This window comes from Balaenoptera physalus, assembly GCF_965194825.1.
Source record: "Balaenoptera physalus genome assembly, chromosome: 12".
Taxonomy (NCBI): domain Eukaryota; kingdom Metazoa; phylum Chordata; class Mammalia; order Artiodactyla; family Balaenopteridae; genus Balaenoptera; species Balaenoptera physalus.
The window spans coordinates 67,472,522-67,492,309 of record NC_138897.1 but is presented as its reverse complement, the minus strand read 5'-3'; the positions used below and the strand labels follow the sequence as shown (position 1 = coordinate 67,492,309).

General features: G+C 43.7%; 1 protein-coding gene across 5 annotated transcripts in view; it reads left to right on the top strand.

Annotated features, from left to right (window-relative positions):
* Positions 1–19,788, top strand: part of PIEZO2 (piezo type mechanosensitive ion channel component 2) — a 343,647-nt gene that overhangs the window by 61,668 nt on the left and 262,191 nt on the right. For all 5 annotated transcript variants that reach the window (XM_082416414.1, XM_082416413.1, XM_082416415.1 and 2 more), the window contains exon 2: positions 545–640. In XM_082416414.1, the coding sequence (XP_082272540.1) occupies positions 545–640 (96 nt within the window). The remainder of the gene's footprint in view (positions 1–544; positions 641–19,788) is intronic.

The window sequence follows — 19,788 nt, the reverse complement described above, 5'->3', positions numbered from 1 at the left end:
CTATGCAGAGCAAGAAGCGTAGACCTGGGGCCTGAGTTTAGTTTTGTCTCCGTCACCTCCTCGCTGGGAGCTCCCAGGGAGTGGGTGAGTCTCTGGGCCTGGGAGCCTTCCTTATCAGAAGGGGACTAATCAGATAACTGGGGTCAGGCCCGGCCACAGAGCATTTGGCAAATCTTTTCTTTTCTTTTCTTCCCCTTCAGTCTCACCTCTTCTTCCATCCACAGCCTTAGGCGAACGCCTCAAACCCTCACAGCCCCGTTGCCTGTGTTTCCGTAGCAATTTTAATTTGCCCAGCTTAACTTTGTGACGTATTTCGGGCCTGCCTTCAATCAGGTACGCCGATGCTGCCCTCTTGGTTGGGTTCTAAGAGCGGGGACCGTGCGTTTTCGTTCCCGTTTCTCATCACGCTCCGAGTAATGATGGGCACAGAATGGATGCTCCGTTTTTCCTTCCTGTTTGAAGATCTGCTCCAGAGATGCCGCCTGGTGCCGTGATGCCTGAGGCTGTCCGTCACTAACGCCTCTCCCCTCTTCTCCCCCCGCAGCCTGTGCGTTCCGGTACAATGGGCTCTCCTTCGTCTACCTCATCTACCTCCTGCTCATCCCCCTGTTCTCAGAACCAACCAAAGCCACCATGCAAGGTAAGAGACCTTTGCTACTCTGTATCACAGCTGAGTGTGTCTGGCGGCTCCCCGGGGCTGTCGTCATCTGATGGGAGAGATGCCGGTCCAGTGGGGAGCGGGGTCACACGTCTCAGCAGTAGAGCTGTGTGGCACTTGGTGGTGACATGTTTTTGTCACTCACACAGCTGTCTTCCCTATACAGGTTCCCTGGCAGGCCTGTATTTGTAGGTTTGCAGACAGTCTAGAAGGGTTTGGCTGATTAAGAGCAACTCAGTGTGCTGTCATTAAAATGAGGCAGACGGGGTGATAACAGTGGCACAGATCTGTGTATTCTCTCTGCTGGGGAGAAGGAGGTGGCAGGCAGAGAAGAGGTCTCTGAGCCCTGGAGCAGGAGACCTGGGGAGGAAGCCGGGTGCGGTCGTGGCTGCTTCACGTGTCAGCTGAGAGCTGTCACATGTGCCTCAATCAAGTGCAGAAAGAGAGAGATTCGAGTTCTCGTTTCTCAAGCGTGTTCCTGCAAACCTTTAGATCCCTTCCCCGTTGCTCTCCAAGCACCTGAAGGCATAGAAAGAAATAGTTCCTCTGTTTCCCGAGGCTCTGATGAGGAAGCCTGGTCTGGTTGGTACATTTACGCATTTGAAGTTCTTCCACAAAGATAGAAGTTAAACCGCACTGAGTTAATTTAATTCAGTGTTTTTCAAAACAATGCCATTACAAGAAATAAAGACTGTGCCCAGTGCCTTAGTGAGTGTGATGGCCATATGTTTACAGGAAGGGATGCAAAGTTGGGTTTGACCTGGGGATGGCCATGGCTCCGGGTTGCCAGCCCACGGTGCTGACTCTTCAGGAAAAGCAGTGAAGACTTGGTATAAACAGAGCATAAAATCATGACTTTATCTCTCCGATTCTCCCCCTGACTATTACATTGATTGTGGGTCTTTTGATCATTCATCCCAATGGTTAGGACTGCAGATGCTATGTTGATTTTCCTGCCTTAGGAAGAATCTAACTAATAGCTCTTCTAAGTCACTTAAATCCTTAATACACAAAATTAAGAAGGGCTAGAGAAATGTGAGTCTATACAAATCCTCATCAAACCAAAAATATGCTTTTCATGGGACCCCACCCATTCCAGCCTCATTCCTAGAGTCCAACATAAACAAAGATGTTTAAACAGAGTAGCTTCTGGCCTCAGAACCAAGTTGATAACATACAGGTGACTCCTATTTCATGGCTGGGAACTCATGTTTTAAAGAAAGAAGGTTTCATACATATTTAGCATTAAGTGCTTTAAAAATGAGTACCTGTTTGTACTCCATTAAATGATCTATTGCTTTTCTATCAGGGTGTCCCCTTGTTTTACCTGGAAACCAGGTCAGTGGGATTCCCCTTCATACTTACGTGATGACGCCTGGCTTTGCCTTCTTCCCAGACTACCCAGCCCTGCTCTGCCCAGTGGTCTCTGTAGGGGTGATAGTGGCCTGGGATGTGCGGCTTAGTCCTTGTGTGTGTCAGTGGCCCATCGTCTGTGCCTGGAGCACAGGGAGTCACACGGTCAGGAAACTCACAGGTGAAACGTGAAATCAGAGGCAAAGAGCAGCTCCTGTGTGTGGGGAGAAATATCCTGAATCACCAAAGTGTCACAAGGTCAGAGCACAGACAGCATCACGGTGCACAGGTGTCTGCCATGTCTCCCTCCCAGGCGCTGAGAGACGAACAGCTCAAAGGGAGCCCGCAGGCATCTTTCCAGTCGGTACCTGGGGGCAGGGCTGGGATTGTGTGTCCTGTCCTTCCGTCCTTCCTGAGGGGCGTGGCTGAGACCTCATAACCTCATTTATTTGCTGTGTCTGAAAACGCACAGGGACTCGAGGGAGGGAGGCCCCCATATGACTTTTGTGAGCATGTAGGACTCTCCATCCGGCGTTTCCACATCTGTGATTTGAGGCACCCAGGCCGGGCGTTTCTGGTGGGGTCCAGGGCTTGGGCCATGTGGGCCAGGATGAAGCCTGTGTGGCGTCCGCGCAGACGGTGATGGGCCCGGAAAGGTGATGGCTGTGTGGCTTTGCAGGGGGCCTTGGGGTCACACACACTCGGCCTTTCAAGTTCCTGTTGATACTCATTTCTCACAAACAGGTAGGAAAGTGCAGTGTCACCTGGGAGAACCCAACGGCATCCGCTCTGCCTGGAGGTGTAGGGCCTCTGCCACACACGCACACACACATGCACACTCGTGCACACGCACACACACGCACACACACTCGCAGGCATGCACACTTGGGGCCCGGAGGAGAGGCACCTTGAATCTGCCATCAGTCAGTGTGCAATTCCTCCCTCTCTTCTTTCTCCTTGGATTTCTCAGCAAGAGTCAGATATTCGTGTAGTGCATCCCACAGTGCCCAGGGGGTCTCAGCGAAGCCCCTCTCCCTGGGCTGGGAGTCTCTCCACCCAGGCAGCTCTCTCGGCTCCTGGGATGCTCTCCTTGGCCCCTCGGCCTTCCAGGGTCTCACCCGAGGCTGAGCCGAGGCCCCACTTTGATACATTTATTCACTGAGTCCCTTCTAACGCACCCCCTTGAAGATGGCTAGGATTTTGCTGTTTTGTTAACTGCTGCATTTCCAGGACACGAGACAGCGTCTGGTGTGTAGCAGGCAGTCAGTAAATATTTATGGAATGAATGAATGAACGCATTCATTTCTAGAGTTTAGAGCTCTAGGAGCATTTAGGAATGCAACCCTAGTCCTCTGCTTCCCTCAACCTCCACAAGAGCAAACGTCACAGAACAGTTCATCACCTATACCTGTCTGTCCTCTGGGGACAGAAGCTCGGGGGAGGGGGATAGGCTATGGGAGTTTGCTATTTTAGATTTATTGGGGATCAGGGGATATGAGTAATTGAAGAAATCAAAATGTTCTATGCTTTTCCTTATAACGTTAGGCATTTTATTTAAGCCTGTGATACTGCAGGAAGGGCAGTAAATCTTTGCTTGCTGTTCAGTTAGCAGTGTGCTTTGCATTTAAATTGAGACTTCACTCCATTAAATAGGAACTAATATATAATTAACTTCGGGTGGTCCAAATATTCCAGGTTGATGAGATATTAAGTTCTTTAACCAGACGCATGTTAGGTTCCCTATACCTTATGTGTAATGAGTACCGCCATCGGCCAGTATGGTGGGAGGGTTGGTATTTTCTTTGGATGGAATGTAAGTGGTAAAACGTACGAGATGTGGAAGAAGTCCATATACTGTATATACTCATTACATACTGGCTCATGACAATATGACTGTTATTTTGAGGTACAACATTATTACTTTGAACGTCAGAGATTTAGAAATCTCAATCTCATAGCTAGTCCTAACCTCAAGATTTTTCCTTGTGCTCTTTAGGTATCAGCTAAGAATTGTGTGATTTCCAGCCTTTCTTGTTAAATAATATTTATATTAAGTAACCAATTACTAGAGAGCCAGTGGCACTGCCTACTAAGTATGTATTATTATTTACAGGCATCAATTAATTTAATTCCTACAATGAGATTTTGAGGGAGCTGCTATTATTATTAAAAACTATTATCAGAAATCCTCATGTTACAGACAAAGCCTGAGTTCGGGCGGGTTAAGAACAAGCCCCAGGACACAGGCGCTGTGTGGGTGGCCACGCTTTTAACTACTGTGTTGTCTGACTCATGCCCAGGATGGAACACCATTCTCAGGATTTGCAAGGGTGGAGGGAAACCCACTCACTTAATAACTACTTGTTGGCTGATAGATTACCAGGCCCTGGGCACAAGGGTCTGGAGAGATAATATGGGTGTGTTTAAAGGAGACATTTTCATTTGCATCAGTGCAGATTGATGACATACGTGTATGTTATATAGAAAATACATCTTATTAAGTGTGATTGTTTATTTCTTTCAACAAATGTTCATTGAAAGACTGCCCTTCACGGAACGCTATGTTTGGGTTTGTGGAGGATAAAAATGAGAAGAAAACATGGTTCTTCACTGGCATGGCCTCCCAAACATGCTGGCTCTTATGTATTTCATTGAATGGTAGCTCTTTCAAAGAGGTTGTCTTTGGAAGCCATAGATGTATTCCAGTGACACTGTCATTTCTCTAAACTGACCTCAAATTAGTCCTCTGCAGTTGCCTTTAGAGTTTGCCTTAAATAGGCTCAATGGTGGCAAACCACTGTCCTTTTAAGGAGGGTCTGACCTCATAGTATTTGGAGTCAAGTTTGATGAGGGAAAAACTGGTGATGAAATCAGTCATGTCAATTTTAGAAAAGAAAAAGACAAAACCCAGAGTATTTAGTATAAAACAAAGTGTCTGAAGGTGACTCCTCATGATTGATAAGGAGGTTTAAGATTTATTGGCATGAGAGCACCATGGTTGATATACACGAATGACGAACACATGGAACATCTTTCCATGATGGGTTTGTGTGGATAGACGAGATCTAGGATGTCAGGCAAAATGAGATGCGGAAGCGAGAAGGCAGCATCCTGAAGGAGGTGTTGATTAGCTCAATCTACCGGGGAATCTTGACCACAAGAGTCAGGCTGCGCCTACCTGGCCCAGACCAGAGGCTCAGAGATAGTATCTGCAGAGATCCGTGAACTGAGGGTGCTAATAGCATGTCACATTTCCTATGTGCCAGGAACTGTTGTAAGCACTCCCTGTGTGCTAATGCATTTAATTAGAGGTTAGAAAAATCATGCATTGAAAAAGCAGGACCCCCTCCATTCTGGAAAGAAAAAAAAACCCCCACTGGGTTATAAATCCACTTAACCAACTAGGAACACTGCACAGTGAGGGGCCGGTGTGGGTTCTCCGTGCTCCTACCAAGGAGATTAGTGAGACTTAGTCACATTTGGGCCGGTCTAGACTCCTGATCTCCTGGTCTTACCCCACCTCACCATCCCTTCCACGGGTCAGAGGGTGCCTTCCTCATAAAGCTGGGATAGACTGCTCCGTTCCCTGCACCTGACCATACTTTATTAGATTTTGATTTTGTAAATGCTCAGAGCCCCAAGTCTTTTTCAGTTGGTTTCAACAGAAAGTTTTACATCCTTGCATGCACTTTGGATAAACGACAGCTCTAACTTTATCAATAAAGTGTCTGGGGTCTGGGGTGAGAGACACACATCTGGCTACAGTGTGAAATGTGGGATTTGCCGGAAATCGCTTGCTTGGTCCTGCCTGCAGCTTGTCTTTGTTCATGTGCCCTCCTGCAGGCTGGGATGGGTAAGAGGATCTCTCCATTCTTTTTGGGGGAGAGTCATTTACTTATTGGGGGCTGCTTGAAAAGGAATTCTCCAAACGTCAAGACTACAACACTTGCTGGGCAATATTAGCCGTTGACCTACAGCAAAGATATCGTAGAAGCATCATCATCTAATCAGTTCACGTGTGAAATGTTTATGTCACACACACTCACACACACACACACACACACACATGCCAAAGGAGCAGAGATGAGTGTTGTCTAAGGAGGGTAATTATTTCTAACAGCAAAGCTGTCTTCTAGTCCAAGGACCCATACTCACTGGGAGCCTTCTCTGAAATCAGACGACATTAGTAGGTGAGAATAGAACTCCCAGTGGTGGAGGAAAGGGAAGGGCTTTGGGTGCTGGGTGGGTCTTTCTTAAGTCTCCCTGTTCAGTTATGAAGGCCAGGTCCTCCCGCAGCAGGTGAAACACAGATGTGGGTCCAGCCCTCGGCTGAGGCGGTCAGGTTGCCAAAGGAAAACAAAAGGGCGAAACTTTCAGGATTTGCCCTCCAAATATTTTTCAATATGGGGTTTCATGAAGAAGTTTTTCTCCTCCCTGTTAGGAAAGGAGTGGGTCTCTGAAATATCTTTTTTTTCTAATTAACTTTGCTCTGTTATTTTGAGCAAGGTAGCAATTCTTTTTCTGTATTTGCTTGTGTTTACACTCAGAAGTTATTAAGAAGGTAGTTTTTCTCATTACTGGGATCTCTTTCAACATTTGGGAGGGGGTGGAACTAGACAGGGGTGGTAATGGAGAGGCTTCATTGTGCTTTGAGGACAATTGTGAGCAAGTGAAATTTTAGCAGGTCAAGTTGACTTTTGTAAACTGTTGCCAAAGTTATTCCAAGATGATAGGGAAAAATATTTTCTCTCCATCTCTGAACAGGGGGTCCTAGTTTAAGAGGAAATTGTAATCATCATGGAGTAGAGTGTGTGTGCGTGTATGTGTGTGTAAAATAATCACCAGAGGGCCTTGCCCTGAGGTTCTGACCCAGGGTACACTTTACCAGAATCACTAAAGACTCCCTGAGAAAAGAAAAATGATGTTCCATTTGCCGACATGAAGAGGCAAAGAGGTCTGTAACTTGTAAAGACGTGTTTAGACGTCAGAGAGGAAATAGTAGCAGATATTTTAAACTGCTTGCATCTGGTTTTTGTTGAAAACACTGTTAGTCTTTATACCATTAGGCTTATTATTACTATGGTTTATTATGTCATCATAAAGCAAAAGGCAAGAAAATATTTAATTGAGCAAATTATTTGGGGTAGATGTTCTGTTACCAATATCAGCTCACGACCAAACAGAATGCTACCAAAATGATTGGTAGCTTGTTTCTTGAATTTTTGAATAAATTAGTGATAGGTCTTTTAGGTTACTTTATCTGTCCCTTTGAGGGGGCGGTGGTTGTTTTGGATTTGGCAAAGACTATTCAGTGACACAGAAGAACTTTGAGGCAACACATATAACTCTCAGCTCAGGAAACATTGGGTCGTATTATTATATGACTAAGGAGAGGTTTTCACAAGTCCTAAACTTTGTGCTTTATCTGGCTGTGATAAACCAAATCTGCAGTGTGGCCTCACCTGTTATTTAGATGCTGTCTGTCATGACAGGGAAGGGGGTCACCTGGACGGGATGTCAGTTTGCTGATTCACGCTTCAAATCACTTTTCTTTTGTTTACTCACTTGATAAACATTTACTTGTGCCTGGTCAGCGCTGTCCTGGGTAGTTGGACACTGTACGGTAAATGGCACTGTCTCTCTGGCCCTAGGATGTGAATTAACAGCACGAGACAGAGGTCTGCCAGTGGGGTCAAGTTCATGGACACGCCGCCCTGTGCTCTGTGCTGAACAATGGTTAAAGAGCCCAGAGAAGGAGATCATCACTCTTCTCTTACTTTAAAAATTTATTTTCCCTTTGAAAGCGTTCAGCTGACTTGATTTGCTTCTGTGTGTATTTGAAGTCAATTTATTGCAGTTTTGAAGTTGACTTACTTCAAAGTCTGGACGAGACTAATTTCTGATGGATTCACTTGTTAGAGTCTAGGCTTTACTGCGTGGGGAACTATTTCTCTTAAACAGACCCACGTGTATTTGCACAGATGCATACAAAAGAACCCTTTGAGATGACAACTTACATTTAGCTTTCAAACAGTGCGAATTATTCATTAGAAGAAAAATAAGTAGATAACACATGCTTGCTCTTTGCCGGGCAGCTCCCCCAAGCTTTCCAGACAGTAACTCCCTGAGTCCTTCTAACACTCCTGTGAGATAGGAATTCGTATTGTTTATATTTTACAGACAGAGAAGCTGTGAAACACACAGAGGTTCATGAATAATTCCTGAAATGAACATTTTAAAAATTTGATCCAATGAGTGAAAGCTTCTAATATAAATAATTCAGTTACCGACCGAGGCATTTCCCACCTTTGACTGGTTTTATTATAAAATTAATACAGAGTGAAAATAAGTGGAGGGATTTTGCATGTAATCCAGCTGCCTTATGACAATATAAGTGGACAATTATTGTACTTTAAACCACCTTTTAGGATATTTGCTCAGCATTAAGCAGAGAAGAGAATCCCAAGGATAAGTTTTTTTTCTGAATGTTTAAAAATTATTCATTTATTATGTACTGACTAAAAGACCATTCACCTTTCTTGATCTCATTCAATAGGTTATGTCGTATGATATTGATACACAGTATGTGTTCGATTTCTTTTGTTCACTGAATGAGCATCACTGCGCATCTGTAGTGGGTGGCCGGCCGGGTGCTGGTGCCCCCGGTGACCGTGACACTGGTCCTTGTGAGCGCCCAGCTCACCGTTTAGCACGCCCCCTCCCTCCATTCTCCTCATCCCCTCTCCTTCCTCCCTCCTTTCCATTCTCACTCTCTTCATTTATTTTTAAAATGAGTTTTGCCTAAATATATATCCTGCCTTTCAAGTTGCCAATACTCTGTGCACTTAAGGAGTATTTGGGGAAGGCCACTCTCCGCCTCCTCTGCTGGCCTGGCGCCCATGATGCTGGTGACACAGAGTGGGCTGGCCTGGAGGCCCGCCCAGAGCCCCGGACCTGCAGGAGGATGGCCTGGAGTCTGGGCATGTGTGTGTCCTGGAGTGGCCTCTTCTTCTTTGTCCCCCTGCAGCCTGGCCACCCATGACCAGGGTTACAGGGTCCATTGGCAACTGGGTGCAAAGGACTGTTCTTCTCTTCTCCATCATATCGGGTTCCTTTGGATCTAATGGCCTCTGCAAGAGGAAAATTGCTCTTCTAAGATTCAGGGGCGCCTGGCAAGCTGGTGCTGCCGCCTGGGTGGGGATGTCCCCTTGCCCCACAGCAGATCTGAGCTGCTCTGCCCAGACCCCTGCCCCCAACACACACACACACACACACACGCACACGCACACACACACACACACACACACACACACACACGCCTCTTTAGGATCAAGGCGTTGATTCTCTCCATTGTCTGGCATGATGGTGGCCAAGGGCTCAAGGCCCTGCCCGTCCATCTCTGAGAACCGTCCCAAGCTGAGAGGGTCCCTCCAGGTGGTAGATGTGGCCCCCATTTTGATGACTGGTTATGGTGGCGTCTCCTTGCCTTGTTCTGGGACAGTCCTGCTGTCTCAGCTCTGGAGCTTCCTTTGGGGTCGTCTGAGCCTCTGCCATCACCGAGTTGCACCCCAGCCTCTCCCTCTCCCCGGCCCTGCTTCCCTCCCTCCCTCCACAGTCTGTGTCCCTGGCCCGAGCGGGTCATCTAAGACCTGCTGACACAGGGCCCTGGCCAGGAGGACCCGTGAAGGCTGGATTTTGGCCCGTGTTGTGCTGACCAAAAAAACAGGATTGTGTGCTTCTAGGAGAAGGGGTCCCTACTCCAGTACAGGATTGTGTGCTTCCAGGGGAAGGCGTCCCATGGGTGGGGGGAGCCAGCAGTGGCCCTGCAAAAAAAAAAAAAAAGGAGGAGAAAGCACATTTTAGAGCAACACACAATTTTCCTGAAGATGAGCCCCATTTACTCAACATGATCCTGTCAATTCCCCTCCTAACTTCCTCAGCGTTCTTGAGAAGTGCGCTGAGTGATTACCCGGCAGCCATTAGTCTGTAAGGTTCCGGCCTCAGCCTCCCCAGAGGGACCTGGCCATGCAGAGGCTGCAAAGATCCATCACTGCTCCTCTCAGTTGAGAGGCAGAAAGCGAGCAGAGGAAGCGGCTAATAGCAAGGCCGGGTCTGGACAGCGGAGCGATGGGCACCAAAGCCGCAGGACCAGGGTCTTCCGGTCACGGAGGCCTTACCGCCTGCCTCTGCTGTTCCTTTGTTCCACAATTACTCGCTAGCGGACTGCGTGATAGGTGAGGATTAATTATCTGTTTGCTGCCAGGCTCATTCAACGGCCAGCTTATTGGAAGGCATGATCATGCATGCTGGTCGCCGCTGGCTGCTTGTTCATGGAAACAAGTGTTGGGCAAACACTCGTTCATCTGATGAGCTGACAATGGTGATGGGGGCTGGTGGGCTGCACCTGTCTTTAAATAGCAGTGACGGGCTCTGTCATTCAGCCAGATGCTGCTCATCAAATATTCAGCAGCCAGAGCTTTTACAAAGGCCTTTCATCGGCTCACGTACAAGCAGAAGGGAGAAAGGAGGCCAAGCTTCTGAAAGCTGGGCTGGGCTAGGCTTATTTGTTTGGAAACAGGGCAGCGGCTCGTTGGAAGGAGGGATGATTAGAGAATGGTTACCTGGGGAATTTAAACATTTGTGGTCCGGAGTTTTGCTGTTTTTTGGTCTTTGTGTGTAACACCCTAACAGAATCTCAGTGAATGAGTCCCCTGCATTAATTCCTGGGATCATCTGTCACAGAAAGATAGACTTACACTGAGTGGGGGACAGGATGAAGTATTGATTGATTCATTCATTCACTCATTCATGTGACAAATATTTATGAGGCATTTACTCTTTGCAAATAATATGTTAAGAACTGGTAATACAACAGAAAGCAAAAGTAAACAACATAGCTCTATAATCCAGAAATTTACTCTCCATTTGGTAATACTAAAGGATAAGTTTAACTTTTTAGACTACATTCTAAAGTCTAAATACAGTTGACCATCATCATTGGCCGATTCTGTATTTGTGAATTAAATTTATTTGTGACCCCAAAATAATAATGGTCACACAGCTTTCATGGTCATTGTCGGACCCAAGCAGAGCGGCAGGGGATTGGAGTTGCTGGCCACTCACGTGCAACCGGGGAAGGTCAAGGCGAGGCTCTCCTTCTGGGTTCAGCTCAGACTGTGAACAAGTGTCCTGTTTGCAGTCTAGCTAGTGCCATGTGTACCACGTTTCTGTTCTTTGTGTTGGTGATGTTGCTGTTTAAAATGGCCCCAAGAGTAGTGCTAAGTGCTGTCCTGTGCTTCTAAGTGCAAGAAGGCTGAACATGTGATCCTGCAATCCCACTCCTGGGTGTAGAACCGGAAAAGATGAAAACTCTAATTCGACAAGATACATGCACCCCTGTGTTCATAGAAGCACTACTTACAATAGCCAAGACACGAAGCAACCTAAGTATTCATCGACAGATGAATGGATAAAGAAGATGTGGTATATGTATATGATGGAATACTACTCGGCCATAAAAAAGGATGAAATAATGCCATTTGCAGCAACATGGATGGGCCTAGAGATTATCATACTAAGTAAAGTAAGTCAGAGAGAGACAAATATATAATACCACTTATATGTGGAATCTAAAAATGAATTTATTTGCAAAACAGAAACAGATTCACAGACATAGAAAGCAAACTTATGGTTACCAAAGGGGAAAGGTGGGGGATAAATTAGGAGTTTGGGATGAACATATACACACTACTATATATAAAACAGATAAACAACAAGGACCTACTGTAGGGCACAGGGAACTCTACTCAATATCTTGTAATAACCTATAATGGAAAAGAATCTGAAAAAGAATTATCTATCTATCTATCTATATCAATATATAACTGAATCACTGCTGTACTGCTGAAACTAACACAACATTGTAAATAAATTGTGCTTCAACTTAAAAAAAAATGAAAAAAAAGAAGGCTGGGATGTGCCTTATGGAGAAAGTACGTTTATCAGAGAGACCGTGTTCAAGCAGGGGTCACGGTGCTGTTGGCCATGATTTCACTGTTGATGACTCTATTGAATAAGGTGTCTTTAAACAGGTTACGTATTGATCGGCTGATGAAAATGTTGTAACCAGAGGCTCCCAGGAACCTACTCTATTTCCCCGTACCATCCCATTCAGTGTTCAGGGCAACGTCATAGAGCATCATTACTGCAAATAACAAGAGTTAACTGTATACGTTTTGCACTAGAATTTGGGGCTTAGGGTTCTAGTGACATAGAGCTTGAAGTAGGAGAGGAGAATTGTCATACTGTTTGCAAGGGGTTTCCTAAAATTGCAGCTAGAATTTTCTTTAAGGTGAGTTATAGTAAGACATCTTGGACAATTGTGTGGCTGAGGAGAACCTCTGTAAAGTTGTCACAACTTCTTTGGTGAAGTGTTCTCTATACTTGATTTGCAATTAGCTGTGTTTTTTCTGCATTTTTTCCTTAAAGGCCTAGAATTTTAAACCTGGGACACAGATCTACCTCTGGATGTGCTGGGTGTTAGTGTCCTTACAGGAATGGTGCAGAGGAGGGCTGTGGAAGAAGCTTGCACTTTTTAAGCTTTCAGTGTTTAAATGACTCATTAATGTAATAATAATGCTATTTATTTTCACATTTCACAAAGACCTTTTACTTTCTTTCTTTCTTTTTTTTTTAAAAAATTAATTATTTATTTATTTTTGGCTGTGTTGGGTCTTCGTTGCTGTGCGAGGGCTTTCTCCAGTTGTGGCGAGCGGGGGCCACTCTTCATCGCGGTGCGCGGGCCTCACACTGTCGCGGCCTCTCCCGTTGCGGAGCACAGCCTCCAGACGCGCAGGCTCAGCAGTTGTGGCTCACGGGCTTAGTTGCTCCGCGGCATGTGGGATCTTCCCAGACCAGGGCTCAAACCCATGTCCCCTGCATTGGCAGGCAGATTCTTAACCACTGCGCCACCAGGAAAGCCCCGATTATTTCTTATAATACTCACAATATCCTAAGAGATAGTATTTTCCCACCTTACAAACGAGGAAGAGGTTTAGGTTAATTTGCCAGATGTTTGTCAGATTTTATATATATATATATAAAACATATAATTATACATATGTGTATATATATAACTGTCTCCTACATTTTTGTATCCCCAATTATGGCTCTAATGTATCCTAATTATGAAAGCTATGAAAGGATTGTTATCAGAACTCTTGGATAACGTCAGTACCAACATATTGATGAGACAGTTTTCACTTACAATAGGATTATTAAAAAACTCAGTAAGCTCTCTGTTTACTTCAGGAAGTATATATAGTTTGGGAGAAAGTGGATACTTTTTCCCAATGAATTTCATGAATTTTTCTTATTCTCAAGTCTTGTTTAACCTATAGATTTGTTCTCTCTCTCTCTCAACCTCTCTCCTACACAGAGACAAAAATCTCTCTGACAAAATGACAAATTATTTACAGTCCATACATACATATGTATATGTAATAATTGTGATTACTGGAAAAAATAAAGTGTGGCCGAATTAAATTTGAATTTCAGATAAGTAACAAATAATTTTTTTGTATAATTTTGTCCCCAATTACATGGAACATACTTACTAAAAATTAAATTATTCATTTTTTTTTTGAGATTCAAATTGAACTGGATGTCCTGCATTTTTATTTGCTAAATCTGGCAGCCCTAATAATAATCATACTTGTGTGTGTGTGTGTGTGTGTGTCAGGAAGGAGCTACTCACCACCTTTTCAGAAGAGATCGGGCGCATTCAGGGTGTATGGCCGTAGACGCCCCACCTTTTCAAGTCACCATTTGCTTGGCTCAGTTTGGGCTCCAGGAGACGAGCATTTGTAAACTCTGCTTTTCAGTTTCATGCAGAATGTTGATCTACCCTATCAGCTATTCATTCATACAAATATGGGATGATTACAGCAAAACATATTGTAAATGGGATCAGGCTGGACTTCGAGTTAGCCGATTAAACTTGTCTCTAGTATATGCCCCTCTTTTGCCAAAACATTTTTCGCTGAACTGTTTTGGGGTTAGAGCCAGCATGCTGATAAAACTGAAACCAAAAGTTATCAGCAGAAGAATACACTAAAGAAGTATTTTCTGTGTCTCATTTAACTATACATTTGATTCAACTTAGCAGGTTGGTTGTGGTCCCTGAGTCACTAGCTCGAGGTTCCTAGTGATGGTTTACAATGCACGGCAACTGCTGTGGGTTTTATTTCCCGCATCCCTTTCCTGCCTCCCAAAGAGTATGACACTGCAGTGACGCCCCATCAAACACACCCGTTCCGACTGGCCTGAATGAACACACATGTTATAACTCTTGGGGGAGATGGTTACACGGTGACCCACACTGCCTTCCTCCTGTGGGACAGCGTCTTTCCTGGAGAGAACATTTGGCCTTTAAGGAGCAGTGTGAAATAGATGTATGGACAGGGGATGCTCGCCTACCAGGAGCTCGGAATATGGCCCTCTTGACCAGGGCAGTGGGGACATGGTTAAAATGGGTGTGTAGACACTGTCTGCTCAGTTCCATGTATAAGTTTTGATGTAGCTGCATTTTGCACAAAGTGTCAATATAGATAGTGCCTGCACAGATGTCACTGTCGGAGAATGAGGTGAAGGTGAAACAAGTAGATGAGTTCCTTACAGGATGTTTTACTCAGTTTTCCAAATTATATCATGTTTATATTTTTTACAAGTGGTATTCAAGCAACAATAATTTGTACTATTTTCCCACATTAAGAAGATCCATACAATTGACAGAGCAGGAAAATGAACAAATTTAGTCTAAACACAAAAAGACCACAGATGCGGGGCGATAATACTGGAAAATAAACAATGACGAAATCACGGTTTCCTCCAGTTCGAACTATTTAGTTAAAAAACCCACTGACCTTTAGAAACAATGAGAGTGAGTGTCTGGAATGCAGGATGGGTTGTATGTGCTGTTTTGCTCTGAAATCACATCTCTGTCCCTCCCTGGGCTGAGGGCCACGCTGCCCAGTACGCCCCTCCTCCGATCTGTGTGGGCCTTTCACAGCTCCTGGGCTTGGTCTGCAGTTTTCTTTCTCCTCCTTCCTGGAGCCTTGTGATTGAATTTGGGGAGCGTGTGAGTAGTGTGGCATCATCTAATCTCCTGGTGTCCACGTGTACCTGCACCTCACCGTTCAGGGTCCCCCTGGCCAGTCACCCCAGAGGGTTGGGGCAGTGGTGAGAGCAGTTTAATTGAAGTCAAGCCATTCAGTGGTTCAGGATTTTTTTTTCCAGTTTTCCCACCTGCCATGGACCATCCAAACACCAACACCAGACTCCTCTTCCTCCTCGTCCTCACACCTTCAGAAGACACTCCAAGTTCTGGGCTGTGTAATGTGACCCGTCCAGAGACAAGGTTCTGTTTCCACCAGAGGGAGCTGCTTTCTCCAAAACAGCTCCAACTGTGGCATTTCAAGGCCTTTTAGACAGTTCCCACTAACCCCATTTACTTGGCCTCATTTATACTTTTTTTTTCTAGAAAAATAAAGATAATTTAAAGTAACCCTTTATTGTGAGTACTGTTGGAGTTTAAGTTATGAAAAAACAAGAATTTGGGGGAAAGGAGGCTGAGGGAATGCAATTTCATGAAAATCAAACGTACTGGAAAGGAAAGCAGCACTAGTGCAAGAACTTAATGATGAGACCAAAATACACTCTTCACCCTGACAACGAGGTTCATTTTGGGGGTGGGACAAAAGCGTAGGAGAAAAGATTTCAGAAAGGGAAGTACCCTACCATAAGTATAAAGTCAGCAAGTAACCCTTATATAAGTACATAGATAATATTAGACTATGCATTTTCTATATGAATGATACAGTCCTGAACATTACAGAGCAGCCCAAGCCAAGTCCTGTCATGCTATCGTTCAGGAATGGCAGCAAAACATCCACTTAGGTACCTAATTGTACTACAGACACGTGATATAGTTATTGTGTCAATAGTGATGATGACAGTTATGTTCTCGTTGTATTCTCACTATACACATTACCTCTGAGGTCTTTACTGGAGATTTGCCAAGTTAGGACTCAGGATACAAAGAAATGTGAATAAACCAATGTCTCTAAACTCAAGGAGTTTCCAATCTAATTCTAAGATTATACTTGGAAATCTGAGTCAATGTATAAGTGTAACATCATGTCAATAATAGGAATAACAGCACAAATAACTAAAGTTTGCTACTATGTAAATAATATGTATAAATGTGTATCGTATGTTATGTAACTAATAAGAATGGGGAGGAGCATTTACCGAAAGCTCTGATTTTAGTTGGGCGTCGTTAATACGCAGCCTGTCTTTGAGACAACGTCTGGCCAACAATTCTGTATGTTTTTTGAGACTTCTGAAATGTGCAGGTGGGGCCATGTCACCTGTGACCTTCTGAGCGCAGTTTATATGAAGCTGTTCTGACTTGTACAGCTCTCGGTTAAAGGGTGCGCGTCTGTTTGTGCGTCTGGAGTGGGCGGGGGGATGCGGAGGTTAATGCAGCTGTATTTCCTGTTCGTAATAAAGCATCAGGAAGCGATATCCTTGGGGGATCTTAACATATCAAGCGCTTTAGCATGTTTTTACTAATTTTTGATCCTGAGGGTGGTGATGGAAAGGGGAAGAAAACGTGCGTGTGCATGTGTGGGAGGGTGTTCGTGTGCATTTTAAATGGATCCAACTTAAGAAGGGGGTTACTTAGGTCCAGGGGATGAGAAGAAAGGGGAGAATGAGTTAGGAGAATTCACAGGGTTTGCCTGAATATTTGCAAGGAGAGAATACTGTAGAATAAAGCCAGAACGTGGGGCATCACAGAAGCCTTCCCCAAAGCAGCCTGGTTTTCAAGAAATCTGTTAAAACGATGTCTCTACCATATTCTGGAACTTGGCACTGCTTTTTTTACTCTTTCTGCCTATAGAACGTTTCATTTATTGGGAAGAAGTCCAGTCAGTGCCCGGGTGTTAAGTTCTGCAGAGCGTGTGCTCCTGCCACCTAATCATTGCCCAGCACAGCTCTGCCCCTGGGCTGCGTGTGTGCAGACCGCACCTTGCTCTTTATGACTCTTAAGTGCCCCGGGGTATTTCCTTCCCGCCCCCTTTCTTTCCCCTCCTCCCTTCCCTCTTCCTTTCTTTTCATCCTCACTGTGGAATCCTACAGACAGTGTGAATGTTGTTAGGACCAATTTTGTAAATTAGTCATGCTGTAGGCAATGCCCTTGGGTCCCTTATTTTGTGTAAGGACCCATCAGATACGTATCTGTGGAAACATGGAAAAAATTGGAAAAATTAATCATTGCCCTTTATAATTTCTTTTTTAATTTAATTTTTCTTTTATATTTATACAGTTGATTCACAATGTGTTAGTTTCAGGTGTACACATTGATTCAGTTACACATATGCATATATCCATTCTTTTTCAGATTCTTTTCCCATATAGATTATTACAGAATATTGAGTAGAGTTCCCTGTGCTGTACAGCAGGTCCTTGTTGGTTATCTATTTTATATATAGCACTGCATGTTTGTCAATCCCAGTCTCCCAATTTATCCTCTCCCCCACCTTTCCCCTTTGGTAACCATAAATTTGTTTCTGAAGTCTATAATTTCTAAAAGCATCATATGTGATCTAATTTGTCTGTCTCAACTATACTTATGGGTTGCATGGAGCTCATTTCATTTCTTTTCTTTTGCATTTTACCAATGAATAAATTGAATTGAAGATAAGTTGCATAATTCATCAAAAGCCACCAAGTAAGAAGTAGCAGAGCCCACAGAGGAGAATTCCACAGTTTGGAATTCTGATTCAGGGCTCTTGCCTAACTACCGTGCTGTTTGATGGCTACGGTGCCATGCCTCCCCCAGAGGTGTAACCTGTCCTCACGCAGGAAGTTTGCATTCAGGGAACCGTATCCCAGAGCTCATGGGTGTTGAAAAATGGTGGGGGGAAAGGAGAACTGGGATTGGACCTAAAACTTTTGGAATGAATGGAGAGTCTTAAATAAGGGCCTTGGCTTACACTTGCCAGGGGCATGGTTACCTTTTAATTTCCTGTCATTGAATAAGTTTGGGTTAAAAATTAGGGAAAGAAAATACACCTTAGAAATAATATTGCTCCGCTCAGCAGTTTGAAGGTTTGTGGCTCTTCTTTGCAAGTAATTTACATTATCCAAATATAATATGATGAATTCTGTGTGAATAGGTGGTATGATTTTGATGGCTATGTTATTTTATAGTAATTCAGGTAACTGGGATCTGGAGAAGAAGAAATTTATACAGAAGCTAAGATGCTAAAGTAGTCTTAGGGTGTGCTGAGGACCTCTTACAGTATTTGAGCCAGTGAAAACCGTGTGATACTGTCCGTCCTATTCTTACTTCTCACCCAGATTTATTTATTTATTTATGTTGTAAATTTAAGTATAGTTGATTTACAGTATTTTAGGTGTACAGGAAAGTGATGCAGTTATATTTATATATATATATATTCAGATTCTTTTCCATTATAGGTTATTATAGGATATTGAATATAGTTTCTTGTGCTATACAATAGGACCTTTTTATCTATTTTATCTATAGTAGTGTGTATCTGTTCTGTTAATCCCAAATTCCTAATTTATTCCCTCTCCCCTTTCCCCTTTGGTAACTTCTGTGTGAGTTTGTTTTGTAAATAAGTTCATTTGTATCATTTTTTTAGATGCCACATATAAGCCATATCATATGATATTTGTCTTTCTCTGTCTGACTTCACTTAGTATGATAATCTCTAGGTCCATCCATGTTGCTGCAAATGGCATTATTTCATTCTTTTTTATGGCTGAGCAATATTCCATTGTATATATGTATCACATCTTCTTTATCCATTCCTCTGTCGATAGACATTTAGGTTGCTTGCATATCTTGGCTATTGTAAATAATGCTGCTGTGGATACTGGGGTGCATGTACCTTTTCGAATTATGGTTTTCATCTTACCAGATATATGCCCAGGAGTGGGATTGCTGGATCATAAGGTAGCTCTGTTTTTAGATTTTAAGGGACCTCCGTCCTGTTTTCCATAGTGGCTGCACCAATTTATATTCCCACCAACAGTGTAGGAGGGTTCCCTTTTCTCCACACCCTCTCCAGCATTTATTATTTATAGACTTTTAAATGATGGCCATTCTGACCAGTGTGAGGTGGTACCTCATTGTAGTTTTGATTTGCATTTCTCCAATGATTAGTGATGTTGAGCATCTTTTCATGCACCTGTTGGCCATCTGTATGTCTTATTTGGAGAAATGTCTATTTAGGTCCTCTGCCCATTTTTTGATTGTTTTTTTTTTTAATATTGAGCTGTTTTTATATTTTGGAAATTAATTTTAATGTTACTTTCTCCCAGTTTATTCCACAGGACAAACTTAATAGGACAATGCTGGTTACACTGGTGAAACCAGCCTTCAATAATTCAGTGCCTTCAAGACTGTCAAAAATTCCATACAAAATACTTATATAATTTTTAATTAAATAGATTTCATCTTTTATTTATATCTCTCTTTATTCCAAATAGGATGTAAAATGACTTATTCTTTCCATCTAATAACATATAGCATGATACATAGCATAGAAAATAGATAAATCCAGGGATAAAATTCCCAAGGTTCTGCAGACTTTAGCAGAGGTGGGTTCATAGGAAACTCCAAGCATTTAAGTAGTCAGGTCAAAGAGGGAAGTAGTTTGTGAAGAATTCCGAGTCCCTGGGAT